At 43.4% G+C, this 15,596-nt stretch overlaps 1 protein-coding gene across 1 annotated transcript in view; it reads right to left on the bottom strand.

The window, feature by feature from the left end:
* ryr2a (ryanodine receptor 2a (cardiac)) overlaps positions 1-15,596 on the bottom strand; it is a 282,131-nt gene that overhangs the window by 57,331 nt on the left and 209,204 nt on the right. Inside the window, exons 83-89 of the mRNA XM_085361763.1 lie at positions 13,287-13,338; positions 10,863-10,910; positions 10,663-10,762; positions 10,192-10,271; positions 6,243-6,319; positions 4,388-4,461; positions 3,351-3,368 (exon numbers count right to left, since the gene is read on the bottom strand). Coding sequence (XP_085217889.1) covers positions 3,351-3,368; positions 4,388-4,461; positions 6,243-6,319; positions 10,192-10,271; positions 10,663-10,762; positions 10,863-10,910; positions 13,287-13,338 — 449 coding nt within the window. The remainder of the gene's footprint in view (positions 1-3,350; positions 3,369-4,387; positions 4,462-6,242; positions 6,320-10,191; positions 10,272-10,662; positions 10,763-10,862; positions 10,911-13,286; positions 13,339-15,596) is intronic.

Genomic DNA, 15,596 nt, shown 5'->3' with positions numbered 1-15,596 from the left:
CTGATCACCACCTGCACTCATGTATATATCATGTATATATCTATCCACTTAGCACTTTTAATTCTTATTCTTATATTTTTTATGACAGTATGTTTGCACTGAAGCACCGCAGCAATTTCCTAATGTTGTAAACCTGCTCAACATTTGGCAATAAAGCCCTTTCTGATTCTGATTAGTCAAACCTCGGATACAGGAGGAACAGTGCTGTTTTCGTACTGGTCGTGGAACACTGGACCAGCTCTTCATCCTCCTACGGATATTTCAGAGTGAGTGGGAGTTTGCCCAGCCAGTCTACATTTCTTTTGTGAACTTACTGGTCGATCTACATCCCTACCCTCACCTATGATCATGAGCTACGGGTAGTGACTATAAGAATGAGATCACGGATATACAGTGGTGTGAAGAACTGTTTGCCCCCTTCTTGAGCTCCTATTTTTTATACGTTTTTCACATTTAGATGTTTCAGATTATCAAACTGGCAATGAGCCACAGCATCTCAGTGGAATTCAGGTCAGGACTTTCATTAAGCCACTTTGTAAGTATTAAGAGGTGGACTTGCTGGTGTATTTTGGATCATTGTCATGCTGCAGAACCCAAATGCACTTCAGCTTGGGGACACAAACATATGTCCGGACATTCTCCTTCAGGATGTTTTGGTAGACAACAGAATTCATGGTTCCATTTACACCACAAGTCTTCCGTCCTAGGGCAGCAAAACAGTCCTGGAACATCACACTACCATCACCATATTTTACTGTTGGTATGATTTTCTTTTCTGAAATGCTGTGTTACTTTTACACCAGATCTAACGGGACACACACCTTCTAAAAAGTTAAACTTTTGTCTCATCAGTCAGTCCCCAGACTATTTTCCCAAAGGTCTTGGGTATCATCAAGATGTTTTCAGGCAAAACTGAGACAAGCCTTTATGTTCCTTTTACCAGCAGTGGATTTGTCTTGGAACTCTGCCATGAAGGCCATTTTTGCCCAGTCTCTTTCTTATGATGGAGTCATGAACACAAACTGAGGCAAATGAGGCCTGATGTTGTTCTGGGGTCTTTGTCACCTCTTAGATGAGTTGTTGCTGCGGTCTTGGGTTACCTTTGGTCGGCTGGTCACTCCTGAGAAGGTTTGCCACTGTTCCTTGTTTTCGCTATCTGTCGATAATGGCTCTCACTGTGGTTCGTTCAAGTCCTACAGGTTTAAGAAATGGCTTTTCCTTTTCCAGACTGAGAGATCTTAATTACTTTTTTTGTCACCTGTTCCTAAATTTCCTTGGATGGCAGCATGATATCTGGTTTTGAGGATCTTTTGGTGTACTCTACTTTGTCAGGGAGGTCTTATTTATGTGATTTCTTGATTGGAAACAGGTGTGACAGTAGTAAGGCCTGGTTTTGGCTAGAGAAATCAAACTCAGCTTTTCAACGATGTGATACACCACAGTAAATTTATGTTAGAACTAAGAGCATCTTTAGGATTAAGGGTAATTAGCAGCCAGGTGCTGCTAAGGCAGTGTAATTTATTAACTGATCATTGTCAAATATGACTACAAAAGCTGAAGTTTTGGCAGTTTGCTTGTTGGGAGATTTCATATCTGTATTAACACAGTGCCAAAGAGAAAACATCAGTGGAAACAGCGGTGACAGAGACTATTCGCAAGTGGGAAACGCTCAAAATAGTTGCCAATTTTTTAAGGAGTGGATGTTCATATAGTACAAACAAATTCAGGCACAAAAGATTCATGAATCACTGATTTCTGAATACACACTGTTGTAAATGACGCCGAATGTTTTTAAGGCATGCAAGGCCAAACTGGAGATGTCAGTCCATAATGCACACCAGGCGAAACCAAACAACATATCGACACAAACGCTTCATACCAACTACTATAGGCACAGTGGTGAAGGGGCAGCCACAGGACCAGCGCACCTTGCAGACAACATGAACTCCTCTGTATACCACCATTCTCGAGTCAAATATTTGGGAGGCCTTCTGTTCGACAGCCCAAACAGGGCCAATGCAACGGGTTAATGAGTAAAGTACATTAGCAAATCTACAAGAGAACAGCTAAAAAACAAAACTATCAAGGTTTTGCAATGGCCCAGTCAAAGTCCAGAATCCATTCTGATTGAATTGCCATGGCTGGACTTTTCTGGATATTTCTTGTCAGTTATTGCAGATCCAATAATCACACGCTGCTTCTGCATTTTGTCTTAAAGTGTGTTAAATAAATGACATCATTCAATATGCCATGTGTTGTTCATTTAATCATTTTAGAACCTGATAAAGACAATTATGATCTTTGCATTCAAAGGGGGCGTACTTTCTTTTTAACAACTATATACATGTAACCTTTTTAAAATATTATATCAGAACTGTGAGGTGAAAAAAACAAGTAAGAGAATTGAAAGGTTTGTTTACCACATGACTAAAATGAAATTAACCCTATCCCTAATTGCTGGGTGACCTGGTGAATGTTAATGTTTAAAACCCAAACTGGAAAGCTGCAGACCAAAATCTTAAAGTGTGCAACTTTAATAGAGGTCTAGTCTACAATTTTATTTGGTATCTGGTTAGACATATTCAATCTATTCATTGCAGCCCTGAATGCCAGAAACAGACAGAAACTGTGGCTGAGAACACAGAGGGGAGTTGTACAATTCACAACAATTAACAACCAGCACAATACAATCTCCAGTACTGAGACACAACAATCAGCTGACATAAGTTTAACTGTAAGATTCGGGGGTGTGGGTGGCAGATGGAGGTGTGCTGTGCTGGGGGGACTACTAGTCATTTTCTAATTTTCACAATGTGCCAGACACTGTACAAATCATGAGGGGGAGCCATAGATCAGCAGGTTGTGGCAGGAAGACTGTGATTCCACCACAAAATCAAGACAAGACTTCCGCCTTGTCTTGATTTTCTTTTCTTTTAAAATGTATTTATTTATTTTTTAATTCTAAAACTCTTCATCAAAGTATCATAATGAGTTTGCTTATTGTTAAAAAGAATGACAAGATACATTTTACCTTAAAATTACAAGGGGAGTAATATTTATGTATCTTCAATACAGATCTTCTACAAAGATCAGTTACAGACCCAGAGGTATTATAAAAAGCACCAAGAAGACTTTGGTAATAACTGGCTACCTCTAGAATAGTTGAAGCAAAAAAAGTTGCTTCAAGCACTGAGCAGGTTGAGGACATCCTTAGAGGTCCACACTCAGGACCTGGACAGAACTGACACAACATGTGTGTGTGCGTGCGTGCATGTGTGTGTGTGTATGTGTGAGAGAGAGAGCGAGAGAGGCCAACCAACACACAAGAAAATGGCAGAAGGCATAATTACCACGCTCATGAGTGATGACTGAGGGAGGAAAGAAAGTGCAGTAAACCAAAATAAGAACAGGAAAACAGGGGGAAGAAAGAAACAGAGAAAGAAAGTAAGAAAGAAAGTAAGAAACAAAGGAAAAGATTACATATAGGGAAAAGAGCGCTTTTTTCGTCATGTGGAATAAAAAAAATATGTATTAAAAGAAAACCTAAAATATATAAAAATATACTACCAGAACCTTTTTTATTTGCTTTTGTCATCAATGATATGCATTTACAGTACTATGTAAAAGTCCTGAGGGACAAAGACAGGCAAAAACAGTTTGTACAGTGTTAATCATTTTGAAAGTCAACATTTGGTATGACTTCTAGCTTTCTTATCATTTCCTAATGTAGTCTTCAGGGATAGGAGCACTGTACAAGGTGAAACACTGTATAATACACTGTCAGTAACACTAATATACATTTTTATATTTGGATAATCAAATTATAATTTTTAATGTGTTGACTACTATACTACTAAGAGGAATACTGTACTTTTTTCATGGAGTTGGGAAGAGTGGCGACATATTTTTATGGTTTGAAAAGTCTTTGTAATGTTTACAAACAAGAGATGTACAAGACAAATCATCAGCACGCTTGTACATCAGAAAATCATACTTGATAATGCACGCAAACCAGCAACACTGAATTACCACCTCATTTACACAGGAAAAAACAACAAAAAACCTTTTTATTGATTATAACGAACAATGTGAAAAATAAATGGTGGCTCTCTACAATCTTAATGTTTCTACAGTGTTGAAGGTTATTTCAGAATATTGTGTTGTTTTAAAAGCAGCTTTAAACTGACCATCTTTAGGTTAATTAAATACTTTAACTAGACCTAGATAAGTTAAGTATTTTAATATTAACATTCTCTATGCTTTCAATAGGTAGAAAGTTAAGGTCGTCAAACTCCATCCCGGAAAAAGAGATGTTTCATAAATTTTGGTTTTCGTTTCTGTATTTTTTCAAAATTAGCCCAAAAGGTATAAACATGGGGAATCTTACCTGATCCTTCCTCTGTCACCATTCCCAGTCCCTCTGCTTTATTTTGCCTCTCAAATGCATTTAGATCCAGAACACTAAAACAAAGACAAATATAGTGTGAATCACTACATCCATCGCATTTCTGCTCTATTCGTGTTTTTGTCTTGCCCTTGTTTGATGAGTGTTTTCCTTTTCCGTGGATTTATCCTATATGTGCAAGTCTCTGACCAGCAGTTTTATTCCATGTTTATGTTGAATATTGGCCTCTCATGTGGTTTTCAATGTTTTTATTTCATTGTTGTCTTGAATGCCCCATTGTCCATCTCCTTTATGTGTGTATGGTCTGTACATTTGCTCAGTCAGGCTGACATACACTCTTCCTAAATTGACATCTGGTTTATTTGAGTTGTTTGGTGGCTTTTTTTTTCTCTGCTACAACTGTGCCTTTTACTACCTTCCTAGGAATACTGTCAGCAAATAGAACCAAGTAAAACTTTTGCAGCCAAAATGACAACAACCTCAACATATAAACAATAATAATTTAAACCCTGCTAAAAGAGTTTGTACAGTTCGCCATTTCCTGAAAAACAAAAGTGCTGAGCACACAAAGTTGCCCGCTAGATCAGATTAATAACATTGCACAAAGTACAACCAAATTTGCAGAAGGTGCTGGCAAATATAACAGAAATAATGATATGAAATATAACACACAACAGTACAAGAGAACACAATAACTAGAATTTAATACAATATGAATTACTGCACTACGGTAGAGTGAAGCATGTACTTGTAATGCAAAGGTAACTACTGTTTTGCTGGGCAGTCAGTCAAGATAAGTGTTTGGCAGAGTTCAGTTCTAGTATGGTTCTGGAACAGAAGCAGTTCATAAATCTGTTTGTTCATGATTACAGGGACCTGAATCGTCTGCCAAAGTGCAGTAACTTCAACAGGTAATGTGCAAAATGGAATCATGTTTTCTTCTCTGCTAAGGCAGTGAGAGCTGAAAGTTTCCCCAAAGAAGCGAGTTTAGAGTACAGCTAGTTTCTGGGAAGACTTTAAGATCCTCTGAAGGGATTTTCTGTCTGCCACTGAGCTGTCAGCACATCTTACAGAGATGCAGAATGGCAATGAAGGGGGAGTTTCTCAAGAAGTGTAATCTCTGCTGTGCCTTGATAAGTGCAGTCTCTGGACCAGGAGTGATTTTCTGAAGCTTGTATACCAAGAAACTCGAAGGCAGGAACCTTTGCCACACAGTCTCTATCAATGTGTATTGGGTTATGATATTTGTTGTGCCTCCAGTAATCTATCATGAGTTCTTTGGTTTTGGTAGAGCTAAGGGTTGTTCTCTGTATCCCATCCTGGGGCTTCATCTACAAAGGCTGTCACATCTTCTTCTGAGATGTGCCAACTACAGTCTTCTCATCATCAAACTTAGCTGTGGTGTGTGGAAAATTGATAGGGATGCAGAGGGTAGAGAGGATGTAAAAGGAGGTTCAACACACAGCTTAATAATGCTGGTGTTCAATGTGACAGTGAAAGAGAAGCAGGGGCCTAATCTAACCATCTGCATTCGATTAGTCAGAAGGTCACTGATCCTGTGGTAGACAGGTGTGAAAGTTGTAAGCCAGTAGGTTTGGTGACCAGATGGACAGTAGTGAAAGCTGAATCTAAGTTTACAAAGAGTATCCTTACATATCTTCACTACTGCTCAAGATGGCATAACGCAGTATACAAGACAGTGGAGATGTCTTGGTGCATGGAAAACTACTTTTATCACATCTCTCTTTTTTTCATATAACACAACAAAGAGTTAGACCCTCTACATGATGACAACAAATACTTGCTTCAGCCCTGAAATAGGAAATCTTATTTATACCTGCATGACTGCATGAGACCAGCCAGACTCTGAAAGAAGCCCACGTCCTTCTTGTCCTTCAGATAATCTAACATTTTCTGTTAAAGATGACACAGTGAAAGCACAATAAGATACTGGAGTTTACTCAGATTTGACAAAAAACAGTCTACATCTGTCATTAAAATAAAAATACTGGTGGTGGTACCCCTCAGCCTCCTAGTAGATACACCTACAGTATGTATTTCAAAATCGTACATCCCCTTCTTCTCAAGTTATCGGATTCGCAAGGTTTTCCAAAAACCTGATCTCTGACTTCTAACTTTGAGGTCAAGGACACTGAGATTCCAACTTGTCCGAGATTTTTACTACTCCTATGTTATCAGTGTCAAAGTCCTGGATGACTTACTTCTCCAATTATCACATTCACAAGACTTTCAGAAAACTTGACCTCTAGCCTTGACCTTCAGGTCAAGGTCAGTGAGGTTCAGACTCGTATGAGATTTTTAGTAGATCTGTGTGGAAGGGTGGGGTCTGTAGCTCAGTTGCAGGGGAGGGGTGGTGCAGTTGGTTTAGAGGGCAGTGCGACGGGAGACTGGCCAACAGAGTTGGAGATCATCAGGGAGGCCCAGATGGCAGCACTTAGCCTTCTGGTCGTAGCAAAAACTTACTTTCCTGATGTCCATTGAGTGATCCTAGATCTGCTTCACCACCCTAAGACCACTCCTGTTGGTTCTGGATGGAGCTGAGGGATTGGCCATTTGCCTATGCCAGGTGGCTCCATAAGGCGGTGGCCAGGTGCCTGCAGACTGGCCCAATGAAGGGGAAAGGCTGCTGAATATGCTAACATTGGAGAAGTTCACGAGGTGGCTCACAGTGGAAAAAGTGGAACGGGGTCCATTTTCATGTGATACTGGCTGAGGATCACCTGGCGCCGCAGGAGCTGGTAGCAAGTTGGCTTGTCCGGGCCCGGAGAAGGAAACCCCGCGAGGTCCCACTGTAGCCAGCAGCTGTAGTGCACTGGCTGCCAACATTTAATGGCACCAACATTTAATGGCACCAACATTTAATGGCACCAACATGTAATGACGCTTCTCCCTGTGTGGGTTCTCTTGCGTCCCTCAACGAGAGCAGCACATTTGTTGGGGCAAGAGTGCTGGAGTTGCGGCTGGGACATGTCCACTGGGAGTGCCCGCTTGATGGAGACGGGGCGAGTGTTCCATGTCACTGGCCCTCCAGCGACTTCCTCTGGTCCAGGAGTATACAGTACTCTAGTAAGGTGCCAAGTGGGTACAGACCGGGCTATGGTGGACTCGGGCTCCACGCAGGCACACCCAGTTGATGGTGCAGAAAAGCCATTAAGAAATATCTTACAGGCAGCTCATTATAACCCAATTACTGGCCACATGCAATAAAAAAAGGGAACAAATCATGGCCTGTTTTTTTTTTTTTTTTGGGCATTTGAAGGGATGTGCGCCTGTGGTGTGCATCCAGCCCAGGATGTTGTACTCATTACCACTAATGGAGGGTCCATTTAAGTGCACTGGCATGGATCTCATCTGGCCATTTCACCATAGTGCATGAGGGTATCACTTTGTATTACTTTTGGTGGATTATGCAACAGATATTCTGAAGTAGTGGCATCCTGGAAGAGACACTGATTGACCAGGGCTTCATGTCTTGTACACTAAAAGAACTGTTTAATTACTGTCCATCAAATATGTTTGGCCAAGCATTCATCACCCTCAGAATGACGGGTTGGTAGAGCGGTTGAACTAGACTGGAAAGTCTATAATTTTTAAGTGTATTCATTAGGATGAGCAAAATAGAGATTGCAGGCTAGACTCTCATTTTTTTAGGGACTAGTAAAGCGCTATACAAATACAGGCCATTCACCTGTACAATTGGGGAGCTTGGCTGAGACAATTTTCACTGGGAGTTAAAGTACTTGTGTTGCTCCCTTTATCCATCTCAAAATTACCTGCCAAGCGGCAAGAACTATTGGTCACAGAGTGAGTGTGGGATGTTGACTATGAAAAGGTGCAGTCGGACAGGGTTGCAGGCTCTCCCCTGCATGGTCACACCACTCTCACAGAGTACCATTTTGAAATGTGCATTGGGGTTTCAGTGCATTCACACCCTTATAGATTGCCTAAGCAGAAAAGACAAATTACTCAGAAAGAATTGGCTGTTATCCTGGAGATAGGGGTGATAGAAGAGTCACAAAACATCTGGTGTAGCCCCATAGTTTTTGTGGTGTAGAAAGCTGGGTCTATATTGTTCTGCGTGGACTACCACAAGGTGAAGGAGGTGTCACAGTTTGACGCTTACCCCATGCCTCAGGTACAAGCTTATGGATTGGTTAGGTACTGCTCGTTTTATCATTATGCTGGATTTAATCAAGAGCTACTGGCAGACTTGTCTCTGGACAAAAAAATGGCCTTCTCCAGTCCATACAGATTGTTCCAAATGGTCACACTTCCATTGGCTTGTTTAGAGCCCCAGCCACTTTCCAGCACTTCACAGACAGGATGCTGTGTCCACATGCTGCATACGCCACTGCCTAGCTGGATGATCATCCATGGATCCATGGACCATCCATGGTGACATCGAATCATATGCAGCAGGTGGCCTGCAGCCCTGGAGTTCCTGAGGCAGGCAGGGCACAAGGCCAACATGAAGAAGTGTGCGGTTGGACAGAGGGAGGTACAGTATCTGGGGTACCACCTGGGAGGCAGGCAGTTGCATTCTCAAATGGAGAAAACCACAACCACTGCAAGCTGCCCGCATCTCGGGGCCAAAAAGGAGGTGAAGTGGTTGCTGGGGCTGGCTGGTTACTATTGTTGGTTCAACTCAACATTTGCGGAGGTCACCAGTCCCTTGACTGATCTCCCCTAAAAGGGTGAACCAGATCTTGTCCAGTGGACGGAGCAGTGCCAGACAGTGTAAGGTAATGAAGACTTTTTCTTCCTTTGTGTTCTGCAGACTGACACGTTGAGCAGAGGGCTGGGGGCTGTTTCATCCCAGCAAGTAAGAGGGGTTGACCATCACGCTGTCTACATCAGTTGGAAACTCTCAGAACAAGAAACCAGGTAGAGCATGGCAGTGCCTGGCGATCCAGCGGGTGGTGGACTCTCTTCGTTATTACCTCCCTGTTCAGATCGTGCCCCACTGCAGTGGCTCCACCACATGAAAGATGTCAATGCCTAGATCACCCAGTCATATCTGGCTTGCCAGCCTTATAAGTTCAAGGTGATCCACAGGCCAGGGCCCACATACTCAGGGCTGATTTTCTCTCCAGGGGAATTTGTAGGGCTATGTGGTGGGCCGTGGACTGTGCCTCAGCTGCGGGGGGAGGGGTGGTGCAGTGGGTTCAGGGAGCAGTGCCAGGACCTAGAGGAGGAACAGGAACTGAGAGCAGATGGCTGCGCATGAGGAGGCACCTTCAGTAAGAAATCTGGTGATAACAACCCGGTAAGGCTAAATTGTAAATAAAGACCAGTGCATCTTAAAACACTGTGTGTCTTACTGGGCAACATAACACAAAGGTGTGTTGCAGTACACCATAGTATCAATTTCAGCCCTTTTGCGCTGCATTCTCAAGATTTTCATAAAATTTGACCTCCGAACCTTGACCTTGAAGCCAAGGTTACTGAGATTTGAACTCATCTGATATCTTTAATAGATACACCCATGGTGTCAATTTCAAAATTCTATGTTGCATCGTTCTCAAGTTCATTCACAAACGTAGGTGTCCACGTCGCCTGTCCACCCAGGGTGATGACAAAACCTTTTACAACTGAGAGGTAAAAATCTATGAGAAAAATTTTAAATTTCAGTGAAATAGATGCATTATATTTCACACTTGTACCAGTTACTTTGAGTATGCTTTGTATAAATAACATTTGAAAATAGATAATATAGCTATAATCCAGCAGTCAATATAAATAACAGTGAAGTAGCGAAGCATTACCTGCTGTACGGTTGAGTTCCCACCATTGAGAATAGCTATGCCCAGTTTCAGAGTAGATGCCACCATGGGACCCATCTCACCTGGAGGAGAGGAACACCCACTCGAAATGACTCACTAGCATTTGTTAGCTTTTTAAATTTGTTTATAACAAAGAACAATTGAAACTTTTATTATTTTACTAATATTTTTTTGCACAGCATATTTTTAAACCAGAATGTCAGAGAGGTATTAACACATCCTGATTATTATCGGTTACAGTTCACATATTGTTATAATGTGAGAAGTACAGAAAAAAATCAACTGAAAAATCGAGAAGGCTCCCAAACAGTCATATCCAGAACAAATTACTTTTAACACATCAATGAGTAAGCAGGCATAGGGATTGGACAGCCTGGTTCTATCACAAGGGCCGTAATATATTTGCCACCACTGAGTTACAGTAAAGAGTAGGGGGTGATAGCCAAGACTTACCTTTACTAGCACTGATGGTTTGGAGCACCATCTCAGCAGCGCCACGGTCGTGCAGCCGAGCCTGCTGATACAACAGCTTCTGCTTCTCCATCTCTTTTTCCTTTGTTAGAAAGGTGACGCATATCATTGCAGACCATCTAAAAATGAAACTGCTAAAAACTAGAGACTAGTGGAAGATTCAAGACCGACTGATCACCTACTTCAAAACTCTTCACTTCTCCATCGTCATCCTCTTCATCATGGCAACTCTGAAGGAAGGGAGAAAGGTGAAAAAAAAAGCATACAAACTACAGACTGTTTACTTAGGATAGATATAGCCACATCAGCGACGGGAAGTTCCAAAGCACTGAGGCATCAAACTTAGTGTTTTCGGTGTCACCATCTTTGTTTTTTTAAACCAGATGTTACGAATGATGGGGAGGGCCGGTATCTGCTGCTTTGTGCAAAGATGAACAGGATGAAACTTGCCAGAGTTCTACAAAATGACCTGCAGCAGGACCATCCATCCATCCATCCATCCATTTTCTTCCAATTATCCAGGGGCAGCAGCCTAAGCAGAGAAGCCCAGACCTCCCTCTCCCCAGCCACCTCCTCCAGCTTGTCCCTGGAAACACCAAGGCGTTCCCAGGCCAGCCGAGAGATATAATCTCTCCAGCGTGTCCTGGGTCTGCCCCGGGGCCTCCTCCCGGTGGGACATGCCCGGAACACCTCACGCAGGAGGCGCCCAGGAGGCATCCTTGTCAGATTCCCGAACCACCTCAGCTGGCTCCTTTCGATGTGGAGGAGCAGCGGCTCTACTCTGAGCCCCTCCCGAATGGCTGAACTTCTCACCCTATCTCTAAGGGAGAGGCCAGCCACCCTTCGGAGGAAGCTCATTTCTGCCGCTTGTATCCGCGATCTCGTTCTTTCGGTCACTACCCACAGCTCGTGACTATAGGTGAGGGTAGATCGACCGGTAAATTGAGAGGCCACTGACATGAATGTCTCTGATCAACAATCAACAAACGACTTTATGATGGTGGCCTGGGGACATAGCTTCCCCTTGTCAACCCTCTGCTGACTGCCCAGCACTGTAGAGCCTGTCTGGCATTTGCCGTAGAATACCAGAATGGTCCACCACTGGTGCCCTATCCTTTTCACAGATGATAGCAGGTTCACCCTGAGCACATGTGACAGATGTGAAAGGGTCTAGAGAAGCTGTGGAGAACATTATGCCGCCTGTAACATCGTTCAGTATGACTGGTCTGGGGGAGGCATATCCATGGACAGACGCACAAACCTCTAACAGACTAGGTAATGGCACCCTGACTCCCATTAAGTAATGGGATGAAATCGTTGGACTCATTGTCAGACCCTATGGTGATGCATTGGATCCTGGGTTCCTCCTGGTGCCTGACAATGCCTGGCATGTTAAGTAAAGTAAAATAAACAATATAAAAAGAATCTTTGCCAGGCAAAGTGTGCATGATTGAGTCTCACATGCTTTAATTTTTTATTCGATGTGTAGGTGTTCACCACAAAGAGGTTTTTTTTTTATTTTGGGGAACCTGGTTGGTCCTAAAGCTAAAGACACCAATCTTTGTGTTTATATATGTCATGATCCAGGTGAGTGTTCAGTGGTTTTCTGTCCTGGCCTTGCGCTCTGCATCTGCCTTTTGGGGTGGAGCCCTGGTTCAACACCTACACTTCTCCACGTGTTTTCCATCTGTGGCATTCAGCAAGACAGTATTTAAAACCAGTGTTGCCATCAGTTCTTCACCCCTTCGTTTCTTTGTTCATGCCAAGTACTTGATCTCTTTTGTGCCTTTAGCAATCTCGTCAAGTCACCACCTTACTCCTTCCTCTGGACGCTGGTCTCCACAGTCAAATCCCAGCTTCATTCTGCAACTTGCTTCTCTCGACTTAAATTACTCACTGCTCTCACCTGCCTGTCCTCCTGCCTGCTGCTTCCTCTGGATTACTAGAATGCAAGGTTGGAACCCAACTCACTCATTCAACACTCAGACGGCTACCCACCTCCAGAGCAACCCCTGCCACGTATTCATGTCTCACCATAGTTTATTCTGTGATTTCAATAAAACTTGTGAAATCTTATTTCCGCTCTGTATTGTGTCTGCACTTATGTTCACTCCCACGTACTGGTCTCCCGGCCTTGACAGCATAAAGTGTCTGAAGAAATATACCCAGCAGACCCAATTCGGACTGCAATCCCTAAGCAGTGATATATTAACAGTATCCTAAACCAACAACAACTCTACCATCCAGAAGACTAGTAACTAGTCTTCTGGACTAGTAACTGCTAGTGCTACTGTTAACAGTGCAGCTGCTAACATTTGGTTAATTTGCCACAGTTTGGTGCATCTGTTTTTCCATTTCTTTTTCCTCTCTTAGCTTTTCAGGCCACACTAAACTATTCTACACTGAAGGTAGGGGAGGTGCCAGTTGCAATAAGTGATTTGATTAGGCAGTACAGCACCCTGCAAGTAATCCATCAGCCCAAAAGCATCAGCCCTGGTCTATGACATAAACAGCACACAGAACAATAACCGGTTTTTTTCACCGTCTATGCTAAGCCAGCTATGTGAGTCTCAATTCAAAAGTGTTGGTACTCAGATAACAGATACCTTAGCCATGATGTCTGCGTAGGCCATGTAGAGATTATCCTCATCCAGTTTACTGCAAAAACAAACACATTCACAAAAGTTAGCACAATTATAGCTGTATTAAGGAAAATTATTTTGGTGCACCACGGACTGAAATGACATCTTCTCATTTAATAGTTTTCATTATTTTTATGAATATTTACATGTTTTATATTTCAGATACTTTAAAATATCGACCCTTTGCTTTGATTACTGCTTTGCACACTCTTGGCACTCTCTCTCTGAGCTTCATGAGGTCGTCACCAGAAATGGTTTTCCAAAAGTCTTGGAGTTCCCAGAGATGCTGAGCACCTGTTGGTCCTTTTGCCTTCACTCTGCGCTCCATCTCATCCCAAACCGTCTCCATTGGGTTTAGGTCACTGTGACTGTGGAGGCCAGGCTGTCTGGTGCAGCACTCCATCACTCTCCTTCTTGGTCAAACAGCCCTCACACAGCCTGGAGGTGTGTTTGGGCTCATTGTGCTGTTGGAAAATAAATGATGGTCCAACTAAACACAAACTGGATGAGGTGGCATGTCGCTGCAGGATGCTGTGGCAGCCATGCTGGTTCAGTGTGCCTTCAATTTTGAAAAAAATCCCAGTAATGGTGTCACCACCAAAGCACTCTCACACCATCACACCTCCTCCTCCATGCTTCACAGTAGGAATAGAATAGAATAGAATAGAATAGCCTTTATTGTCATTGTACAGAGTACAACGAAATTGGAGTGCCACTCCCTTGGTGCAAGTTTCAATAATAAATATAAATGTAAAATATAAAAAGTACAAAAAAAAAACAATCGTAAGTACTCAAACAATAGTATGTACAATATATACAGGATAGCAGCATTAATATAATGACAGTATGAATAGCAGCATAATATAATGACAGTGACGGTATGGAATAGGTTCAATTGTTTTTGTGCTTATTTACTACGGTGATAGCTCTGGGAAAGAAGCTATCCCTGAATCTTTTTGTCCTGGTTTTATGTGACCTGTACCGTCGGCCTGACGGTAATAGTTCAAACAGTTGGTTGCTGGGGTGAGAGTGGTCCTTGATGATATTGCCAGCTCTGCTGAGGTACCGAGAGTTTGCAGTGACCTCCAGGCTGGGCAGAGAGCAGCCAGTGATCTTCTGGGCTGTGTTGATGACCCTCTGCAGTACTTTCCTGTCTGCAGCTGAGCACCCTGCATACCATGTTGTTATGCCGTACGTTAGGATGCTCTCTATGGTGGCTCTGTAAAATGTCACCAGCAGCCTCTCCTCCAGGTTGTTCCTCCTGAGCACTCTCAGAAAGTGGAGATGCTGCTGGGCCTTTTTTACCACCGCCGTAGTATTTGCAGTCCAGGAGAGGTCATCAGATATCTGCACGCCCAGAAACCTCATGGAGTGTACCCTCTCCACACAGCTCCCGTGGATGTAGAGTGGGACCGGGTCTGCTCTGCCCTTCCTGAAGTCCAAGATAAGTTCTTTAGCTTTCGTGGTGTTCAGTTGGAGGTTGTTAACTGAACACCACTCAGTCAGTCTGTTGACCTCATCTCTGTAGTCCGACTCATCCCCCCTTGAGATGAGTCCAACCACTGTGGTGTCATCCGCGAACTTTATGATGGTGTTTGAGAGATGGGTAGGGGAGCAGTCGGATGTGTAGAGCGTAAACAGGAGGGGACTCAAAACACATCCTTGTGGAGACCCGGTGCTGAGTGTGATGGTGCTGGACCGGTGGGGGCCGAGTCTGACAGACTGTGGTCTATTTGTCAGGAAGTCCTTGATCCAGAGGCAGATGGGGGTGGAGAGTCCCAGGTGAGACAGTTTCTGGACCAGGATCTCCGGGATGATATGATTGAATGCTGAGCTGAAGTCCAGAAAGAGCATTCTCACATAGCTTCCTCGGTGCTCCAGGTGACTCAGCGCAGTGTGGAGCGCTATGGTGATGGCGTCCTCGGTGGAACGATTTGTCCTGTAGGCAAATTGGTGGGGGTCCAGAGTGGGAGGCAGACCGGCCCTGATGTGCTGACAGACCAGTCTCTCAAAGCACTTCATCACTACAGGCGTAAGTGCAACAGGCCTGTAGTCATTTGGGCTGGCCACAGCTGTCTTCTTGGCGATGGGGATGATGGTGGAGGTTTTGAGGCAGGGCGGGACGGTGTTTGATGACAAGGAAAGGTTGAAGATTTTAGTGAAGACTCCGGTCAGTTCGTCAGCACATGCTCTGAGAACCTTTCCATGTATTCCATCAGGACCTGCCGCCTTCCTGGGATTCACTGACCTTAGAACACACCTCACTTGGTGCTC

This window comes from Diplotaxodon limnothrissa, linkage group LG8 (genome assembly GCF_057381915.1).
Source record: "Diplotaxodon limnothrissa isolate DT_005_m linkage group LG8, D_limnothrissa_male_GT1.1, whole genome shotgun sequence".
Taxonomy (NCBI): Eukaryota; Metazoa; Chordata; class Actinopteri; order Cichliformes; family Cichlidae; genus Diplotaxodon; species Diplotaxodon limnothrissa.
This window is presented reverse-complemented; position numbering and strand designations above follow the sequence as displayed.